The sequence below is a fragment of the Zalophus californianus genome, chromosome 12 (genome assembly GCF_009762305.2).
Source record: "Zalophus californianus isolate mZalCal1 chromosome 12, mZalCal1.pri.v2, whole genome shotgun sequence".
Lineage (NCBI taxonomy): Eukaryota > Metazoa > Chordata > Mammalia > Carnivora > Otariidae > Zalophus > Zalophus californianus.
The window spans coordinates 70,354,406-70,373,480 of record NC_045606.1 but is presented as its reverse complement, the minus strand read 5'-3'; the positions used below and the strand labels follow the sequence as shown (position 1 = coordinate 70,373,480).

The window sequence follows — 19,075 nt, the reverse complement described above, 5'->3', positions numbered from 1 at the left end:
AAAAAATTCCTCTGAAAAAATCAAGTATCCCTAAATAAATCCAACTGATTAACAGATTGACAAAGATTCCTCAATTCTGGCTAGGCAGCACACATTTTATTGGTAGCCCAGGGTATATAGATTCTATGCAATCCAGGCCAAGTCTCCAGGTTGTTTCTGGAAGAGGAGAGAATATGCTTGCAAGAATGACAGGATTTCACTCCAGGTTTTGTTGCTTTTGACTGCACTGAAGGAACTAATCAGCATTAAAACAAATATTAGGTCACATTGTAGCTTCAAACTTAGAGAAAAAAAGAGAACCATTTTTGCATCTCTGTGTAGAGTACCTATTCCACTGAGTAGCTCAGATGGATAAAAGTCTCAAAAGTCAAGGTCATGAGTTAATCCCTTGTGAATGTCTGTCTGTAAGGATCTGCAGTTTCATCCTACTACACACAGAAACACACACATGGAGGGGACAAGGCTTGACAATGTTAGTCTGTGGAGATCTAGTAGATAACTGTATGCTGAAAGAGGATTCTGTCACATTCAAAATAACTTTACAATGATTACAGGGGTATAATAGCTGCCCAAGAAACATGTCCACAGTGACAAAGAATCCCAGGATAATAAAAGGACAGATGGGGCACCTGGGTGGCTCAGTTGGTTAAGTGTCTGCCTTCGGCTCAGGTCATGATCCCAGTGTCCTGAGATCAAGCTCCACATTGGGCTCCCTGCTCAGCGGGGAGCCTGCTTCTCCCTCCCCCTGCTCTTGCATTCTCGCTCTCTCTCTCAAATAAATAAATAAAATCTTAAAAAAAAAAAAAGGAAGGATAGAGTCCATTTGGTTTATAGCAGGGTTTCTCAACCTTGAGAAATTCAAATACTAATATTTGAACTGGATAATTCTTTGTTACAGTTGTCGGGGGAGGCCCTGTGCATTGTAGGATGCACAGGATGTAGATGGATTATGAGCAGCTCCCTATCCCTTCCCTCAGTCATAACAAATGTGTTTCCATACATTGACAGGTGTTCTGGGCCAGGGGAGGAGAAGGCAAAGTCACACCTAGTTGAGAACCTGTAGATTACAGAAACTTAAGATACTGAATTTTCCATAAATCATCATCCATGCCACAGGAGTCAAGTAGTACCCCAGACCAAAACTGATATTCAGAAATATTTTATTACAATGACTTCCCATGTCCTTTCTGACTAATTCTTTCCCCCTCCCAATATATCACAGAATACTCAGACAACAATGAAGTGGAGGGGACGTTATCCAGAGAAAGAACACCACTATCTTTGTCCTTTGTCCTTAGCAATATCTAACCCCTGACCAATGGCAATGTTCCCATTTCTAAATTTTACACACAGGGAAATCAGACCCAACTCACTATCTATCCCACTCAACTCCTAGATTACTGTTCATGATTGCTTGCTCCAGTTACAGGTGAAAAGACCTACAGAGTCTTAGGACATAACTCAGTGGCCTACATGAGAGCCTGTAAGAATCTGGGTTCTTAAATCCCAGATCTCAAACTCTGTCCCAGGACCTGCATCTCTTTTTATTCCTACAATACCTAAATCCCTGCCTGGTTTCCACAGTTTTCTTAGGCAATACTGCCTATACTCCAGACCTCACTTCTGGGTCCCTACTACCTGCTATACTTCCCGACTACCATTAACTATTTGTTGAGACTTCACTGGGTCATTTCCTGTTGCTATCTTCCCCTGTCTACCCTTTTGGGTAGAACTTTAGGGTTCTACTCTATCTCTGTGTTCCAATTATCTCTGTTCTGTAGGGTCTCCCTGTTGGGTTGTGGCCATAAAGTCAATCATCTACTTATTCATGTCAGTGGAATAATAATCATAGAGGAAAGAGGGGAGAAGCATTTGTGTGGTTACTTCAAAGGCATCCACCTTGAAAAGCTTCCTAGTATAACCTGACAACCAGAACTCTGATTATTAAAAGAAAAATCATCACAGGATATACTGTTATGGATATGAGGCTTTGCAACATTCTAAGTCATGGAGAAGTTTCTACCAGTCTCTGATATTACAGGTAGAGAGAGGAAAATCAGCAAGTCAGTAAGGTGAAAGGACCTATATATGAATGGTTCTTCTCTGCATGGAAAATAAAAACAGTAGATATAATAACAAGTGGAAACAAAACACAAGATATTAATGTTAAATCTTACACAAAAGCATATTTGACTTCAATTTGAGGAGCAATAATATCAAGTCACGTTCAATTACAAATGTAGGTATATATATTAATGCATCCTTGCTTCAATAGTCATATATCCAGGAAAAGTTTATTCAAGCATAAAAGTCACTAGGAAAAGTTTAAACACAAAAGGGATTTTTATTTCACCTCTGAGGTGAGATTAAGGAGAAAGTCTGCTTTCTTGGCTTGTGCTGCATATAATAAGGACCAGTGAAAAATATCTGAATCATAAACATCCTAAACTGTGCAGCCTTAACCACAGACATGTAGAAACTCCAAAGGCTGGCAGAAAGAATAGCATGGGCCTGGATCCTGGCGGGTAGAGGGCTGGGGTGGGGACAGAGACAGAGGGGGCTCACCCAGCTGGATGTAGAGAGTATGAGAGGTTGGCTGTTAATCAAATCCTAATGCCAAAGGGGACTTCCCAATGCTCAGGGGAGGTTAATTCCACAGAGATGTCTAGGGTGGAACCTAGTAGTAGGCAGAGACCATGGTAATGCTATGGTTCAAGGAAGAGCCGCCTGATTGGAAGCACATTCCTAGCCAATAGCTCAAAGCATATAGACAGTGAAGGGAACAATAAATGTGAAGTTGACAAGTTCTAGAATGGCTGTCATGCCTCAGTCAAATATAATGGGTTCCAGATCAAGCCTTGATGGGAAGAGAAGTACAAGTCAGCAGTAAAGTCAAAAATTAAGGAGGTCAGTTACTAGAATCCAACCACTGGAAAGGATGAAGTTCTAGCTGAGTCCTCCTCATTCATTCACTCATTTATCCAATTCTTTGTTCAATAAATGGATACTAATAACTCCTACCAAACAATGCTAGACACTGTTCCTGGCCCTATGGATTCCATGGGAAAAAATAAGCATGGTCCCTGCCCTTGTGAAGAGCTTTGTTGGAAATGCTTTGAAAAATAGTAAACACACAGGATAAAAAATTTCATCAAGATAGGGCTTACAGACACTAAGTGCTAGCAAGATTAAGCTGCCAGTGCCCCCTGAAAAAATCTGCTCCAACCCATAGGCAGCCAGATTGGTAGCAAGAAAAGAAATGTGGTCCTACTACCTTGTAAATAATAAATGGCGGCCTTGATGATGATGATGATGATGATGGTGATGATGATGATGATGAGTAGTTATATAATTGTTTCAGGTTCTAACCAAGAGATTGAAATCACATTAGTTATTTAAACAGAAAGAAATGAATAAAAAAGAGTTTTTAATTCAGTAAAATTTATTAATTAGGTACTGAAAAGACAGAGAACTCTAGGGTATCTTAGATACATTAGCTGTAAGACATAGTGGCCATCCCTAACATTGGAGGAACAAAGAAAAGAAGTTGGAATTATTAACAGAAGCGTGGAGGATAGACCTCATAGTGCTGAAACTCAGACTCTTAAGGAGGTGGGGATATTCAGAGGTGTGGGGAACCTGAGCTCAGAAGGAGGAAGAGTCACATGGGGCTGGATCCCAGACCACTGACAAGGGGGAAATGGGCCAGTTGGTACTGGGGTCTGTATGGGCTGGCTCTACGGCTGTTGAGAAAAAGCTGCAAACTGGACTCGACTGCTGCTAGTGGAACACAGTGCTGCTGTGGGGGCAAAAAAGCATCGCTGGGGTATTGCTTATGGGAAAAGAAAGCCGACAGAAAGCAAATAAGAAGAAAAACAGAAAACAACAGCAAAGAAGAAGAAGCATGTTCCACCTACCTCCTTCGGCTTGCAATCTCCCTCTAGCATCCCCCACTGATGGAGTTTAACCAACTGACAAATCAGAAACATGACTTGTAAATACCCAGCCCAGTATCAAAAAGTAAAATATGGAACGGTGAATTTGAAGTCAAGAGATGATAGTTTAATAACCAGCCCAACCAATCTAGGACAAATCTTTACCTTTTTGAGACAAAGTTTGTCAAATTAGAACACTAATGTCTACCACAAGATGTCTTGAGAATTAGACAAAACGTATAAAAAGCACCTCACATAGTGCTTGACAAATAAAATGCATTATTTCACAATTAATGATTTCCGATCCTGATTCATCCTCCCAAGTACATCTGCCATCCCTAGTGCCTTCCTTAAACAACCACTCTGTAGAACTCCATGTGTGGCCTAATCTATTGCCAGAATATATCTCAGCAGGAAAAATCTATTTATAAGGCCTCAACCAACAGGGAGCTCTTTTAAGTCAGGGATCATATTTGGCTCTTACATTTTCACTTCCACTCCTCTCTGTCAACCTGAAAATCTGGCAAAAAAAAAAAGAAAAAAATATATATATATTTTATCATCATCTTCAAGGCCTCCATATATATATATATATATTTATATATATATAAAACCTACATACTTCCTTGTCCTTGCCACCATCAATCCAATAGGCCAGCTTTCCATTAAGACACATTCAAGTCCTTTCAATCTACTTCAAGAACAGTTCTAGAAAGATTTCAAACTTGACCCAACATCCTTCACTCTAAAGAACAGTCTTCATTCAATACCTTGTGTCCTAAGAGGACTGCATGCCCAAAAATCAAACACAGGAACCCACTACCATTTTTCTGATGTTCTCAAATCAGCAGCAGCATTCCAGACAACAGAGACCTTAAGACTAGGAAGGAGAGAGAGCAAGGTCCGGCATCCACATCCACACCACCGGTGCTCCATCTCCCACCATGAACCACAACTCCCAGCACTTCTTCCCGGGTGCCCACAACGGTGTCCCCCCGACCTATGAGATGCTCAAGGAGGAGCACGAGGTGGCTGCATTCGGGGCGCCCCAGAGCTCAGCTCCCGTGACGACCACTGTGATCAACATCCGTAGTGAGACAGCCATGCCCGACCACATCGTCTGGTCCCTGTTCAATACCATCTTCAAGAACTGGTGCTGCCTGGGCTTCGTGGCCTTTGCCTACTCCGTGAAGTCCAGGGACGGGAAGATGGTGGGTGACCTGACTGGGGCCCAGACTTATGCCTCCACCGCCAAGTGCCTGAACATCTGGGCCCTGGTCTTGGGCCTCCTTCTGACCACTGGATCCATTGTTCTTCTGGCGTTTGTCTACGCTACAGCCTACAGTGTATTTTTAAAGTCTATGCAGGAGAACAATGGGTACCACTAGGTGCTCATGGCAGGAGACCCAAGTCCTCCACCGTGCGCTGCTGGCCCTGTCCCTTAGTGTCCAGCCCTTTACATTAACATACTTGCCTGCCTACAGCTGAATTCAATAAAGTACACTGTGTGTGAAAAAAAAAAAAAAAAAGACTAGGAAGGAGAGCTATTGAAGGTAGAGCAGTATCTGATGCTTTATGGCACATTTTAGAGGCAAAATCCACCATATCCATGAATGTCCCATAGAAACCAACTCCCACATAAAAGCAAAATATAGCTCTTCTGCTATCTTGCCTGAAATCATGGGTTCTTAATATTTCATTCCCTTCCTGATCCAAGGTTCATGTGGTTCTACCTTTATTAATTATAAGACCTTGGGAAATTTTCTTCAACCTCTAAGCCTCATTTAATTAAAATAGTATTCCTAAATTATCTCACACGTTTGTTGTAAGAATTAGATAAAACAATACATGTTCAAGGCAAGACAGGAAACAGAGAGCACTTGTTTAGTGGGTACATAGTTTCAGTTCTGCAAGCTGAAAAAGTTTTGGAAATCTCTTGCACAGCAATGTAAATATATGAACTATACATTTAAAATGGTTACGGTGGTAAATTTTATTTTCTGTGTTTTTTGCCATAATTTTAAAAAATGTTTATTGAATTAATGTATGAATAAAAAGTTCCTATCACATGCACAGGTGCACACACACACACACACACACACACACACAAACACACAGAATATACATTCACCACTCATCACATGCCTGGCACATCGTAAGCACTCAACTATCTGTAAGGTTCTGTCTCTTTCCCCTTTGAGCCTCCCAACATTCTCTTGACTTCAACCTCACCTGCATGAATTTCTAATTTCTCTCCCTCTGAACACTATGTAGGCTTCATCATATTCTGTCCAGTGCTGTTCCTTAACAGTTCAGTGTGGGCATGCTTTATCTTGCCAAGTAGATTGTCAGCTCCTGCAGAGAAGGGACCATCTTATATTTCTTCTATATTCCCCTTCATGTCCAATGCAATCTTTGCATTAACTGTTGGCTGAGATTCTACTTCAAATGAGATGGACCTTCCCAGAGCCAGAACATTCCAGTTACTCCTGCCTGCTCTTGGGCTTCCACTCATCATCATCAATCAACATTTATTTATTGATCTGTTAGTTTATATTTGGAAAAGTGGACAAGAGCAAAGGATAGGGAAATAGGAAGAAAATAAAAAGATATGTAAGAACATGATTATTGTCCTCAAAAGGCTTACGACCTATTTGCACAAAGCAAACATAACGATGTTGGTAAAACTGCAAGGAAAAAGCTAAATGTCCACTGAGTATTAACAGATAGTACAGGAATTCAGCAAGCCATGGGTACTTCAAGGGAAATTCAATAGGAGATCAGTTTTAGAAAAACTTAAGTACGAGAGTATATATTCTTTAGAATTAAGATGATTCTCCAAGGGGTAAAAAGTGTATCTGCCTACTAACTCTAACTTTGAGATAAAATTATTATATATTTTCACGGTAATAACAATAATAACAAGAGTGTTCATATACTCCAGTAGACTATATACTATTACTAATCCTAAAAGTGAGGGGTGCATCATCCCTATTTATACATAAAGAAACAGTTACATGCCTGTAGATGTAGAGATAGTAAGTACTGGATTTGAACACATCTGTCTGACTCTGAAGCATGAATTCTTCCCACTATACAATTCATTCATTCATCAAACATTTATTAAGAATTTACTCTGGACAAGCATTATGCTAAAGACATTAAACTGAATAAAATATGATTTCTTCCTTCAAGGGGCTCATGGTCTGATGAGAAGGCAGTTACAGAAAGATACCATCCATACAAAATGTGCTGAGTCTAAGAACAGAGATATGCAAGAAGTTATGGAGCATGTAGGAAGAAAACCTAATCCATCCTGGGAAATCTTGAAAGGTTTCCTGGAGGAAGAGAATTCTTTGTTAAGTCTTAAGGGATAAAATAAATAACAATAGCTTACATTTGTGTACTTACTAGGCAGAGACTATTATTAGCCCTAATTTACAGATGAGAAAATTGAGGGACAGAGAGGTGAGCAATTTGCCCAAGCTTCAGTAGTTTATAAACAGGTGTTAGAAAGAGGTTATGTATCTGTTCTCTCTTAATCTCTACAATATCCTGCACATGAGTAGGAGTTTGCCAGAAAAGTGAAGAAGAGCAAGGTGAAGGCAAGAAACTGCACTAAATGGCACAATATAAAAAGTATAATATGGCTGGAGCAAGAAATAACAAGAAAGGAGATTAGAGAATTATGGGTCAGATCACAAAAGATCTTGTATAACATGTAAAGGATCTTAGAATTAATCCTATAAACTATGGAGGGACATTGAAGATTTGTACATTAATAAATTATTATGTCAGCTATTTGAAGGATGAATGTGAGTTAAGATTAATGGAAGGGGATCCATTAGAAGACAGTTATTACTGTTGTAAAAAAAAAAAAAAACATAACGTACATTTACCCGCCAAACAATTTTTAAATGTTCAGTACACCAAGAGGACAGATTTAATATGCAGCAAAGAGAAGAAGAGAAGCTAAACTTGAATAGAGAGAGCAAGATGGAAAACTTGGAAATAAGACATGTCTAGATGGCAAAGGAGGCGGAACTTAGTGATGAACTGGATGTGCCTATCTCCCTACCCATCAGACTTTCCTATTTTAAATAATCTGTCCGGGAAAATAGAAAATATAAATGTGTATGTTTGTCATTTTGGAATTGGCTAGACATAGTGCTAGGCACAGGAGCAATAAGAATGAATAAGACATGCTACCCATACCAGAAAGGTCTACAGTCTGGAGTAGAAGTAGAGAAGGGCAGTGCAATAAGGATTATCTGGTTATAAAAGAAATAGGTACACTTACTGCGGATTCAAAGCTGAAGTGGTTAGCCCTAACCAGGGGAGATCAGAGAAGGGTTGAAGGAGGATATGCCTCAAATTGAATCTGAACACTTTCCAGTGGATCACTTGAGGTGAATATTTCTCCAGTGGAGAGTAGCAGGAATACAGTAGAACAAATAGTTTCAATGTGAAGAAGGTGGGGAGAGGGGGCAAGATAAATATGTGGACTCCTGAAGGCATCAAAAGGAGAGCAGGAATTTATTAGCTACTGGTTCCTCCATTAAAACACCTAAGCACAAGAAGGAAATTGGGGTCACAGAAGGATGAAGGTGGGAGACAAGATAGTGATCTGCAATAAAACTACAGGAAGCACTCTGGTTTTATTGCGCTCTCTGTGGCCACATCATCATACTCCACCTAGCCCCACCTGAGCTACAGAGTCAGTGCTCATTATGCTTAGAAAAGTGTATTCGTGTATTAGAAGTCTAATAATTCTACCCTAACCTCTAGCATTTCTTATAATTGTAGGATGTCATCTTGAGGTTCACAGTTAGGGCTCTGTACATCAGGCACTACCCATTGCTCTTCTAAAGGATTTTAAATGACCTCATAATATCTTATATTTGGAAGCTTCACTGCCTCAATCACAAGTATTGATCTTTGTGAGCAAAAGTAACTTTTTTTGACCAATGTGTTTATACAGACATTATTTTTTCCAAAGTGTAATGCCTAGAGGACAATATTATTTATAAATACAAACTCTCAGACTTGAAAAAGAACACCTTTATTTATCCTGTTTATTATACATCTATGCAAAAACTTCTAAATTTAAGAATCTTCCTGGAAATTCGGGAATTTCCGAATTTCTACAGCTGTCCCTAACAATCAATTAAGAAAAAGGGAAATTCCGTTACTAAGACTGATCACAGATTTTCTAGATTATTAAATGTACTGTCTTCAATACAGCAGTATAGGCTATAAATCAAGTTCTTTTACTCTGAATAATCTCAATATTCTTTATAAGAAGGCTTAAAAGTATTTTTCATTAAGAAAAATAAAATTATTTAGTGGAAAAAATACTTAATAAAGTTATTTTAATTATATGTACACATTAATCATGAAATTGTACAGAATAATTGCAGTGACATTTCTCTACTTATTGTAATGAAACATGTAGTAAAAATAGAGCATAAACAGATAAAATATGCAAGTCAGTATTATTTGGGGTAGTATTAAGATTATTTAGTAAAGATTGTATCTCCCAGGATAAAATAATAGGTTCTCATTATATGAAGACAACTTACTTGGAATGGGGAACCAAAAACTCTTCTCTCTCACCATCAACCATGCTGCGTCCAAACCCCACATCCAGAAGTATTGAAATCTCTGATCACATACCAGACTGAAGAGAGATAGCTATAGAACTTTCACATATTCAATACCTGCAATAAAATAAACTGGGGTTATGACATCAGAAGACAGTGGGCTAAGAGCTAAAGTAAGTCCTGCCTTTTCAAACATAATAGTATGTTTATTCATCCCATTGTACCTTCCCAGTTGCCCAGACAGAAAATAAAGTGTCTGAAGTTTCAACTGGGAAATATGACTCACCTAAAACTTCTTGAGTAGCTTATGAGGGTTTAACAATGCTTGTGGATTGCTACCTGTGTCTTAGGTGTGGGGGTAGTGGTCAAGATGGAAAGAGGCAAAAGAGCTTGATAAAATGGGTAATAAGTGGTTCTACAGCAGTCATATATTAAAATGACAATGTATGTATCATAAACCTTTACACAAACATTTTAGCATATGGTGCATATATTCCAAGTAATGAAAATGCAAAAGAAAAGGACCCTAGTACCATTCAACCAGCTTCAACACTGAAAAAAATACAAGTTAATGGAAGAGAAATTAATGATCTCATAAATGTTTCAAGAGTGAAAATACCACTTTCTCCTCAACATAGAAAGAAACAATTTCTGGTAATAAATTCTACCAGGTATTTTGTGGTGGTGCTATTTCTATTGCTTTTAAAAATGTATTTTTAATTGTCCTACAGATTTCCTTAAGCATACGAAAAGAAATCAGAGACTCCACTTGTCATAGAAAACCCTCAAAATAGGCAATACTGTTTCCATTGCTAAAAGGATTTGAAATATATACCAGCATACCTTACAAGTCAACTGTTCCCTACAATGTCTTCTCACTGAACTGAGGCGTTTTCACAAAGCAACAGGATTCAAAAGAAATAGAAGTAGGATGGCTTTTGCAGTAAAGCATACCTACGGAGAAACTCCCTCCCTGTGTGTCATGCAGGCTGATCGTTCTTGTAGCAATGGTAACACTAATATAATGGCTGCACCCATTTAATGTTATTTAAGTACCTCCAACTGACTTGTTGGAATAAGGCTTTTTTTTTCCTTATAAATTCTAATTAGGTCCCCGTCCTTCTTTCCTTTCTCCCTCACGCTCTTCCTTTCTCCATCTCTCCATCTTTTCTTTTGCCCAATAGTAAAAAATGGGTACTAGTAGGTCTACATGTACCTCAATCCCTACCTCACACTACAGTAGAATACCAACAGATTATCCCATAGAGTAAACTTGTCACCTCTCCACCCCATTTGCCCCCAGCAAGAAAAAAATTCCATTTCTTATCTATCTCAGTGCCTACATCAAAAATTTAGGCAAGTCACCTTTGCTTGTCATCCTCCCACAACCAGTAACTTGCCAAAACCCAACATTCTTGCTAAAAGCCTCTCAAATCTGTTCACTCCCCCACCATTTCTCTGTACCTGCAAAATCCAGGCCCCCACAATTTCTTCCTTGTCTCCTCAGTGGTCTTCATACCTCCATTATAGGCCCTTCCAACTGCTCTCCACACTGCAGCTAGATTAATCAATCTAAAATACAAATCTGATGAAGGTACTCATCTGCTTAAGTCACTTCAGTGGCTCCCCATGTTCTTAGCATAAAGTCATATGTTCACAATACACTTTTTTTTATTTAATTTTATTATGATATGTTAGTCACCATACATCATTAGTTTTTGATGCAGTGATCCACGATCCATTGTTTTCATATAACACCCTGTGCTCCATGCAGTACATGCCCTCCTTAATACCCATCACCAGGCTAACCCACCCCCCAATCCCCCTCCCCTCTAAAACCCTCAGTTTGTTTCTCAGAGTCCTTTTATAATCACGTCTCTGCTTATCTCTTAACCTCCCTTCTCATTATTGACTCTTACAAAAATTGCCTGTGTTTTAGCTATCATGAACCACAGACAAGTTCTGAGGCCTTTGCACCCATTGCCCCTCTTACTAGAAAACCCTCTCTGCCTTTAACATGACTGAATCTTAATCAATTTAAAGGATTCATCTCAAATGTTAGTTCCTCCAAGATACTTTCTATCCTACCTGCTTGATGTTCCCACAGTGGGTGTTCACTTTTAGCTTCCCCCAAATGTCAGTATTTTTGAAAAAAATGAAAAAATTCAAGTCATTTCATTGCACACCTGGTTTGACTGTGTGTATAAAGATCCAAGATAGCTAACAATGAATGAAGTTCCTCAACCTTGCATCCCATATTCAAATGTTTAGACATACATAACACCCAGACCACTTTAACTCTAAACTATTCAAGGTTGACAAACACCCTGATATTATCAAATCCAAGTTCTATAAATATAAAAATACATGGTTTTCTAGAAAACCAAGGCTTGATTTTGCTAGGAGATCTCTCTAGTTTTTTTTTTTCTAACTTCTTTTAAAGATTTTATTTATTTATTTGAGAGAGAGAATGAGAGAGAGAGCACATGAGAGGGGGGAGGGTCAGAGGGAGAAGCAGACTCCCTGCTGAGCAGGGAGCCGGATGCGGGACTCGATCCTGGAACTCCAAGATCATGACCTGAGCCAAAGGCAGACGCTTTAAAGACTGAACCACCCAGGCGTCCCTCTCTCTAGTTTTAATATAAAAGTCAACCTTTATTGTTCCAGGATCATCCAGTGACACATAATTTTCTGAAAGCTGATCAACTGCTTCCTTCTCACAGTAGTTAGGAACTGCCCAGTTAACAGAGGTTAGAGAATCACCCAGCTCTAACACACTTAATGTTATCCAAATCTAAGTAAGTGTGATAACTAGAAGCAAATTCAATCCAAAGAAACATTATCACTTTCTCAATGATTAACATGAAACCAGTTACCTAACAAAAAATGTTAGACCTTATTCTAGAACAATAAGAAATTTTAGACCTCATTTGAGGTGACTCAAAACTTAGAAGTTCAAAACTTTAAAGCGTAATTCTGTGATAAGCCAGCTGGCATCAAGATAAACTATTTGTCCAATTTACAAGAATCTCTTGGATAAGAAATCTAAGGTTCAACTCTCAAACACAATATCTAAGCTTTAGTTTTGAGTGTGATGGGTGGATAAGGGGGTAATGTGTGAATATTCTCTGCTTGCTCTCAAGGTTAATAGGCAACAAGTCTGGTAAGCACAGTTTCAACTAATCTTGCCAGGAGCAGAAGCCATAATCCACAAAGATTCACCTTCCCTGCCAAGTTGCTATTCTATATTCTGTATGGTTGAGTATATAATACTGGGCTACCTTATCAAGCATGGTTGGTACTGGATGCTCCACCCAGACTCCCTCCTGAGGGTTAAAGCATCCTTCCCCCAAGTGACAGAAATATCATCTTTTGACAGCTCACAGTTATGTCCCTCACAAAGAAATATCCTTGACCACAGGGAACTATCTCATTTAAGATTAAGGCCCCTCCAATCAGAGAAAGACATGTATCATATGACCTCACTGATATGAGGAATTCTTAATCTCAGGAAACAAACTGAGGGTTGCTGGAGTGGTAGGGGGTGGGAGGGATGGGGTGGCTGAGTGATAGACATTGGGGAGGGTATGTGCTATGGTGAGCGCTGTGAATTGTACAAGACTGATGAATCACGGATCTGTACTTCTGAAACAAATAATGCAATATATGTTAAGAAAAAAAAAAGAAGAAGAAGATAGCAGGAGGGGAAGAATGAAGGGGAGTAAGTCGGAGGGGGAGACAAACCATGAGAGACGATGGACTCTGAAAAACAAACTGAGGGTTCTAGAGGGGAGGAGGGTGGGGGGATGGGTTAGCCTGGTGATGGGTATTAAAGAGGGCACGTTCTGCGTGGAGCACTGGGTGTTATGCACAAACAATGAATCATGGAACACTACATCAAAAACTAATGATGCAATGTATGGTGATTAACATAACAATAAAAAATTATTAAAAAAAAAAAGATTCAGGCCGCTCCCAAGGGAGAGCCAACAGTCAATGGCCAATTCATACTTAGGAACAAAGTCTCTCATGCTTCAATTTGGAACAACTCTAAAGGGACATCCCAGCTCCAAAGCTCCCTACAAACTCCACTGATGACTCAGTTGCACTGCAGGTCAGCTTCTCCCTCTTTCCAGTCCTACTTTTCTCATTTCCTTACAGGTGCATTGCTAGAGACCACTTCTCAAGAAACCTTCTACATGCAACTCTTCATCTCAGAATCGATTTCCAAGGCAACCTAATCTACAACTCAAGTCAATAATTGTGTAATGCAAAAATAGCAACATACAATAAATTTGCTGACTTCATCATAACTTTGTCCTGGTCTTCTATGAAAGATGTGAACCTATTGGGACACCTGGGTGGCTCAGTCAGTTAAGCGTCTGCCTTCGGCTCAGGTCATGATCCCAGAGTCCTGGGATCGAGTCCCGCATCAGGCTCCCTGCTCAGCGGGGAACCTGCTTCTCCCTCTGCCTCTGCATTTCCCTCTCTGTCTCTCATGAATAAATAAATAAAATCTTAAAAAAAAAAGATGTGAACCTATTAATTGAGGCAAAGGCAAGATCTAGAACTTAATTTATCCCAGCTGACTCCAGTTCCTTTTTTAATTTAAATTTTAGTTAACATATAGTACAATATTGGTTTCTAGAGTAGAATTCAGTGATTCATCACCTACATACAATATCCAGTGCTCATCACAACAGTTACCCTCTTTAATACCCATCACACATCTAGCCCATCCCCCACCCTCTTCCCTTCATCAACTCTCAGCTTATTCTCTATCCTTAAGAGTCTCTTATGGTTTCCTTCTCTCCTTTTTTTTCTTTTCCCTCTTTCCACATGTTCACCTGTTTTCTTTCTTAAATTCCACACATGAGTGAGATTATATGGTATATCTCTTTCTCTGACTGACTTATTTAACTTAGCAGAATATACTCTAGCTCTCCATTCACATCATTGCAAATGGCAAGATTTTATTCTTTTTGATGGCTGAAGAATACTCCATAGTGTGTGTGTGTGTGTGTGTATATATATATATATATATATATATATATATATATATATATATATACACATACCACCTCTTCTTTATCCACTCATCAGTCAATGGACATTGGGGCTCTCTAAATGATTTGGCTATTGTTGATAATGCTGCTATAAACATAGGGGTGCATGTACCCCTTCGAATCTGTATTTTTGTATCCTTTGGATAAATACCTAGGAGTGCAGTTGCTGGAGCATAGAGTAGTTCTATTTTTAACTTTTTGAGGAACCTCCATACTGTTCTCCAGAGTGGCTGCACCAGTTTGCATTCCCACCAACAGGGCAAGAGGGTTCCTTTTTCTCTGCATCCTCACCAACACCTGTTATTTCTTGTGTTATTAATTTTAGCCATTCTGATGGTTATGAGGTGGTATCTCATCATGGTTTTGATTTGTACTTCCCTGATGATGACTGATGTTGAGCATCTTTTCCTGTGCCTGTTAGCCATCTGGATGTCTTCTTTGGAAAAGTGTCTATTCACGTCTTCTGCCCATTATCCAGTTCCCTTTTAAGTGCAACAAAATTTAGGAACTAGCCCACTGGTATTAAAAATTACCTGATTTCTACCCTTTATCCTGAACAGTTTTCAATGTTTGGCAAAAGTTATTGGATAGTTTTGTCATCACCCAATTCTAAGAGGGGTAATATTCTAGATAAAATTCTAATTGAAAGAGCACAAATAGAAAAGGAGAATAAAAATGATATGACCACAGCAGATCACTATGTTCTTAAAGATATGGGAAATGTATTTTGCTGGACTTATAAAGACTCAGGTCTTTTCTGATAAAAATAAAAAGAGTTAGAATAGCATTTACTTCTCAGTTCTCAATCTTTTAAAAATCTCCTTTTGAAATGAATGAAAGGTTGCCACTGAATCACTGATTCTTTTACGCCATCCACTTCTACTAACTAATAGGATCTAGCAGTACATTAAAAGGATTATTCACCAGGACCAAGTGGAATTTATTCCTGGGCTGCAAGGGCAGTTCAACATCCACAAATCAATCAATGTGATACACCACATTAATAAAAGAACAGACAAGAACCATATGATCCTTTCAATAGATGCAGAAAAAGTGTTTGACAAAATACAGGATCCTTTCTTGATAAAAACTCTCTGCTGTGCAGGGATAGAGGGAACATACCTCAATATCACTCCTCAATCCAAATGATATGAAAGGATTCTAGGCTTGGAGGTCTTTGTATTTTTGAGTTTTGTTGTTGTTGTTTTGGTACTACCATTTTGAAGAGTAGAAACTAAATCAGTTGGTCCACCTAATGGCAGTCTCATTTGTCTCAGACTTAAGCTTCTCTTCCAGAGCACATGGCAAGAAAACTCCTAAATAGATCAGGATACAATAGCAAACAAATGCAGTTATGCCACCCCTTTTAAGAAAAGATAACTTTTATATATAGGCAGAGGTTGCCACATAGTAAAGGCAACTTGCCCACAAAATTGAGCCTTCTGTTTAAGTAGAAATTTCTGTCAAGTACAGAAAAATCACTAACTTGACAGTGGCTTCCTATAATGACAGAGCCCTGCTCTTAAGGAAATGAACAGATGCACATGGGGGCAGAGAACCATTCTTTTCATGTTTTCTGGAAAAAATAAAATGACATGACCTTCCCTTTCACTTCCAGTGATTCAAATCTAGACCAGTGTCTCCAAATTTTTACACTAGACACCTTTATGAGTACGAATATTTTAAACATTCACATATATACATAAAATATATAAATTATATACATGTATTACTGTGCTGATACATTTCAAAACACCCAATAGAAATGTTTTAAAAATAAAAAAATAAATTTAAACATTATATAACTTTGGTTTGTTAATTAATGGCCCAAAATTTTTTCTCCACATTCTTATTAATAATTTTAAAGTAAATATTGATGCAATCAAATGTACATCATTTCTTTCAATCTTTGCTTAACATTTATTGATGCTGTGATTCAAAAGTCTAGTTCTAAATTCAATTATGGTTGTCATAAGCTAAGAAAGAAAATGCTGCACAAAGATAAATAGATCAAAAAAGATGAAGCACATTGTTGGCTGCATTTATTAAATCATGACATTCATTTTACAGTCCTTTGAGTGATTAGTACTATATTCAATCCGTGGTTTTTTGGTAAGAATCTTTGAAGTTTAATTGAGCTAAAACTGGGTAGTACTATATGTTTATGCACTTAACCAGACATACAAACACTAAAATAAACTCTTGTATGTTGAAAATGAAATAATAAATATGGGCACTGTGGTCGACTCCCATTCTTCCCTAAAATAGTCAGGGGACAGGTGCCTGGGTGGCTCAGTCATCAAGCGTCTGCCTTCGGCTCAGGTCATGATCCCAGGGTCCTTGGATCAAGCCCCACATCGGGCTCCCTGCTCACTGGGGAGCCTGCTTCTCCCTCTCCCTCTGCCTCTCTCCCTGCTCATGCTCTCTCGCTCTCTCTCGCTCTCTCTGTATCTCTCTGTCTCAAATGAATAAATAAAAACTTTAAAAAATAAATAAAATAAATAAAATAAAATAGTCAGGGGACTCTTCATAGCACATGACTGTCTAACATGTGGGCAGTATAGGGCACCAGTGTAAAACCACATGGTAAATTTGTACTGCTTTTTATCTAGGAGAAAATAATTATAAGAAGATTTTGAGTATTTTCTTATCAAACTCCCTAGCAGTCCAGGTAGAAAATCTCTTACCTAAACAACAGATTCCAGGGAATTGCGTAGAAAAGAAGATACCACAAATTTAACCTATATCTTTTTTCAGGTTTTGCTTCCCTGAGTAGCTAAGCACCTAGGCAATATAATAAATAGTATCAACATGTTTCCAGTTCTATACACTGCACATATTTTGGTACCCACATGCTCAAAAGTCAAAAAGACTTTTATGTTCAATGTTTAAGGGATTAACTCACTCAGAAATTAAATAAAAATAGTTAATTTCCCAGAAAAGCACAATATGAAATTTAGAACAATAAGAAATATGAAAACTTACTTTGGTCTAAGATTTAAACATCCAGAAATGTACAGTACAATGATTTGACAATTTCAAGTCTGTTAAGATCATTCTGACTGATGGCAGGGAGCATTTTGTAGGTATTCCATAATGAGTCCACTTTCAGGACACATCACAAAAAACTTGATTAAGTTTATATCTTAATCCCCAGACTATAAACCTTTGTTAGTCTAAATAAAACATACAGAACCAATTTTTCATCTGTTCACTTTAGCCTACATGATCATTTATGAAATAGTATCAGTTACACAATGATGACAAATATGAAGAACAATATTAACAATATATCATGTATATTTATGTACTATAAATGTTAACAAATTATTAATAAAGGTTTCCTTTCAGAAATAGAAAAATAGTCCATTTTTTCCTTCCAATTTGAAAGAAAGAAAGAAATACTAAGAATAATGCTTTCAGAAAGATAAATAGCAGTGTCTCAGAGACTTGAAACAAACCCGTGTAATAAGCACCAGACAACTAGCATAAGACTTGGGGGTCATGGGAGGAGGAGATAAGAGAATCAGAGAATGTCAAGTTCAGAGTAAACCTTCAAGGACATCCACTAAGCCAATCGTCCTTTTGAAATCTGAATCCTTTCTACAATATCATGCCAAGTATTCATTAAGCCAACCTATTCTGATCAAGAGTTCACTGCTCACCAAGGCAGCCAATTCCCTCTTGTAACATTAGAAAGCTTTTCCTTATATTGTGCTAAAACGTGCCTCTGTATCACTTTCACCTACTGACCATCCTGCACAAGTCCAGTTCTTTTCTTTTAGTACCTCTCCTATGGAATGAATCATCAAAACCAGTAGTTGGTCTCACTGAGTTTCAACTATGTTCTTCAACTAATGATTCTAGTCTTATCACAGTACTGGTTAACATCCAGTTTGTTAACCTTTTTCTGAAAGTGGAGAATTCGGGACACCTGGGTGGCTCAGTCAGTTAAGCATCTGCCTTCGGTTCAGGTCATGATCCCAGAGTCCTGGGATCAAGACCCACACTGGGATCCTTGCTCAGCGGGGAGCCTGCTTCTCCCTCTGCCTACCACTCCCCCTGCTTGTGCGCTCTCTCTCTCTTCTCTCTCTGACAAATAAATAAATAAAATCTGAAAGAAGAAAGAAAGAAGACAATCCCTAAAAGAACATCATATTGCTAGGTATGGCCAAAATGGAAAGAGCAAATCAGAACTTATCTTCCCCATTCTAGGTACTACACATCTATTCCTGCAATCCAAGATTACACTCAGTTTTCATGGCTATGTCACACATGTTGATTCAAACTGGGCTCTATGTTGACTAAAACTATAAAGTCTTAGTTGTTAATTTACTCAATATATATTTATGTAATGCTGCTACAAGAATATAATATTAGGGACAGTAAGAAAAATCAGTGAGATATAACTGAAACACGTTAAGACCCTGGGCCCAAGCCCCAGTTTATCCAGATATAGCTGTGTGGCAAG

At 38.4% G+C, this 19,075-nt stretch overlaps 1 protein-coding gene and 1 long non-coding RNA gene across 3 annotated transcripts in view; one reads left to right on the top strand and one right to left on the bottom strand.

The window, feature by feature from the left end:
• LOC113911728 overlaps nt 1–19,075 on the bottom strand; it is a 92,316-nt gene that overhangs the window by 64,696 nt on the left and 8,545 nt on the right. For both annotated transcript variants that reach the window (XR_003516575.2, XR_003516574.2), the window contains exon 2: nt 9,518–9,655. This is a non-coding gene — a long non-coding RNA (uncharacterized LOC113911728). The remainder of the gene's footprint in view (nt 1–9,517; nt 9,656–19,075) is intronic.
• LOC113911724 (interferon-induced transmembrane protein 1-like) lies at nt 4,880–5,428 on the top strand. Its single transcript, XM_035723376.1, has one exon. It carries the CDS (start codon nt 4,880–4,882, stop codon nt 5,321–5,323), a length of 444 nt encoding a protein of 147 aa, XP_035579269.1. The 3' UTR covers nt 5,324–5,428.

What these genes read in the sequence shown, in the direction of transcription:
- LOC113911724 (XM_035723376.1), top strand. Translation starts at nt 4,880, where the DNA reads ATGAACCACAACTCCCAGCACTTCTTCCCGGGTGCCCACAACGGTGTC.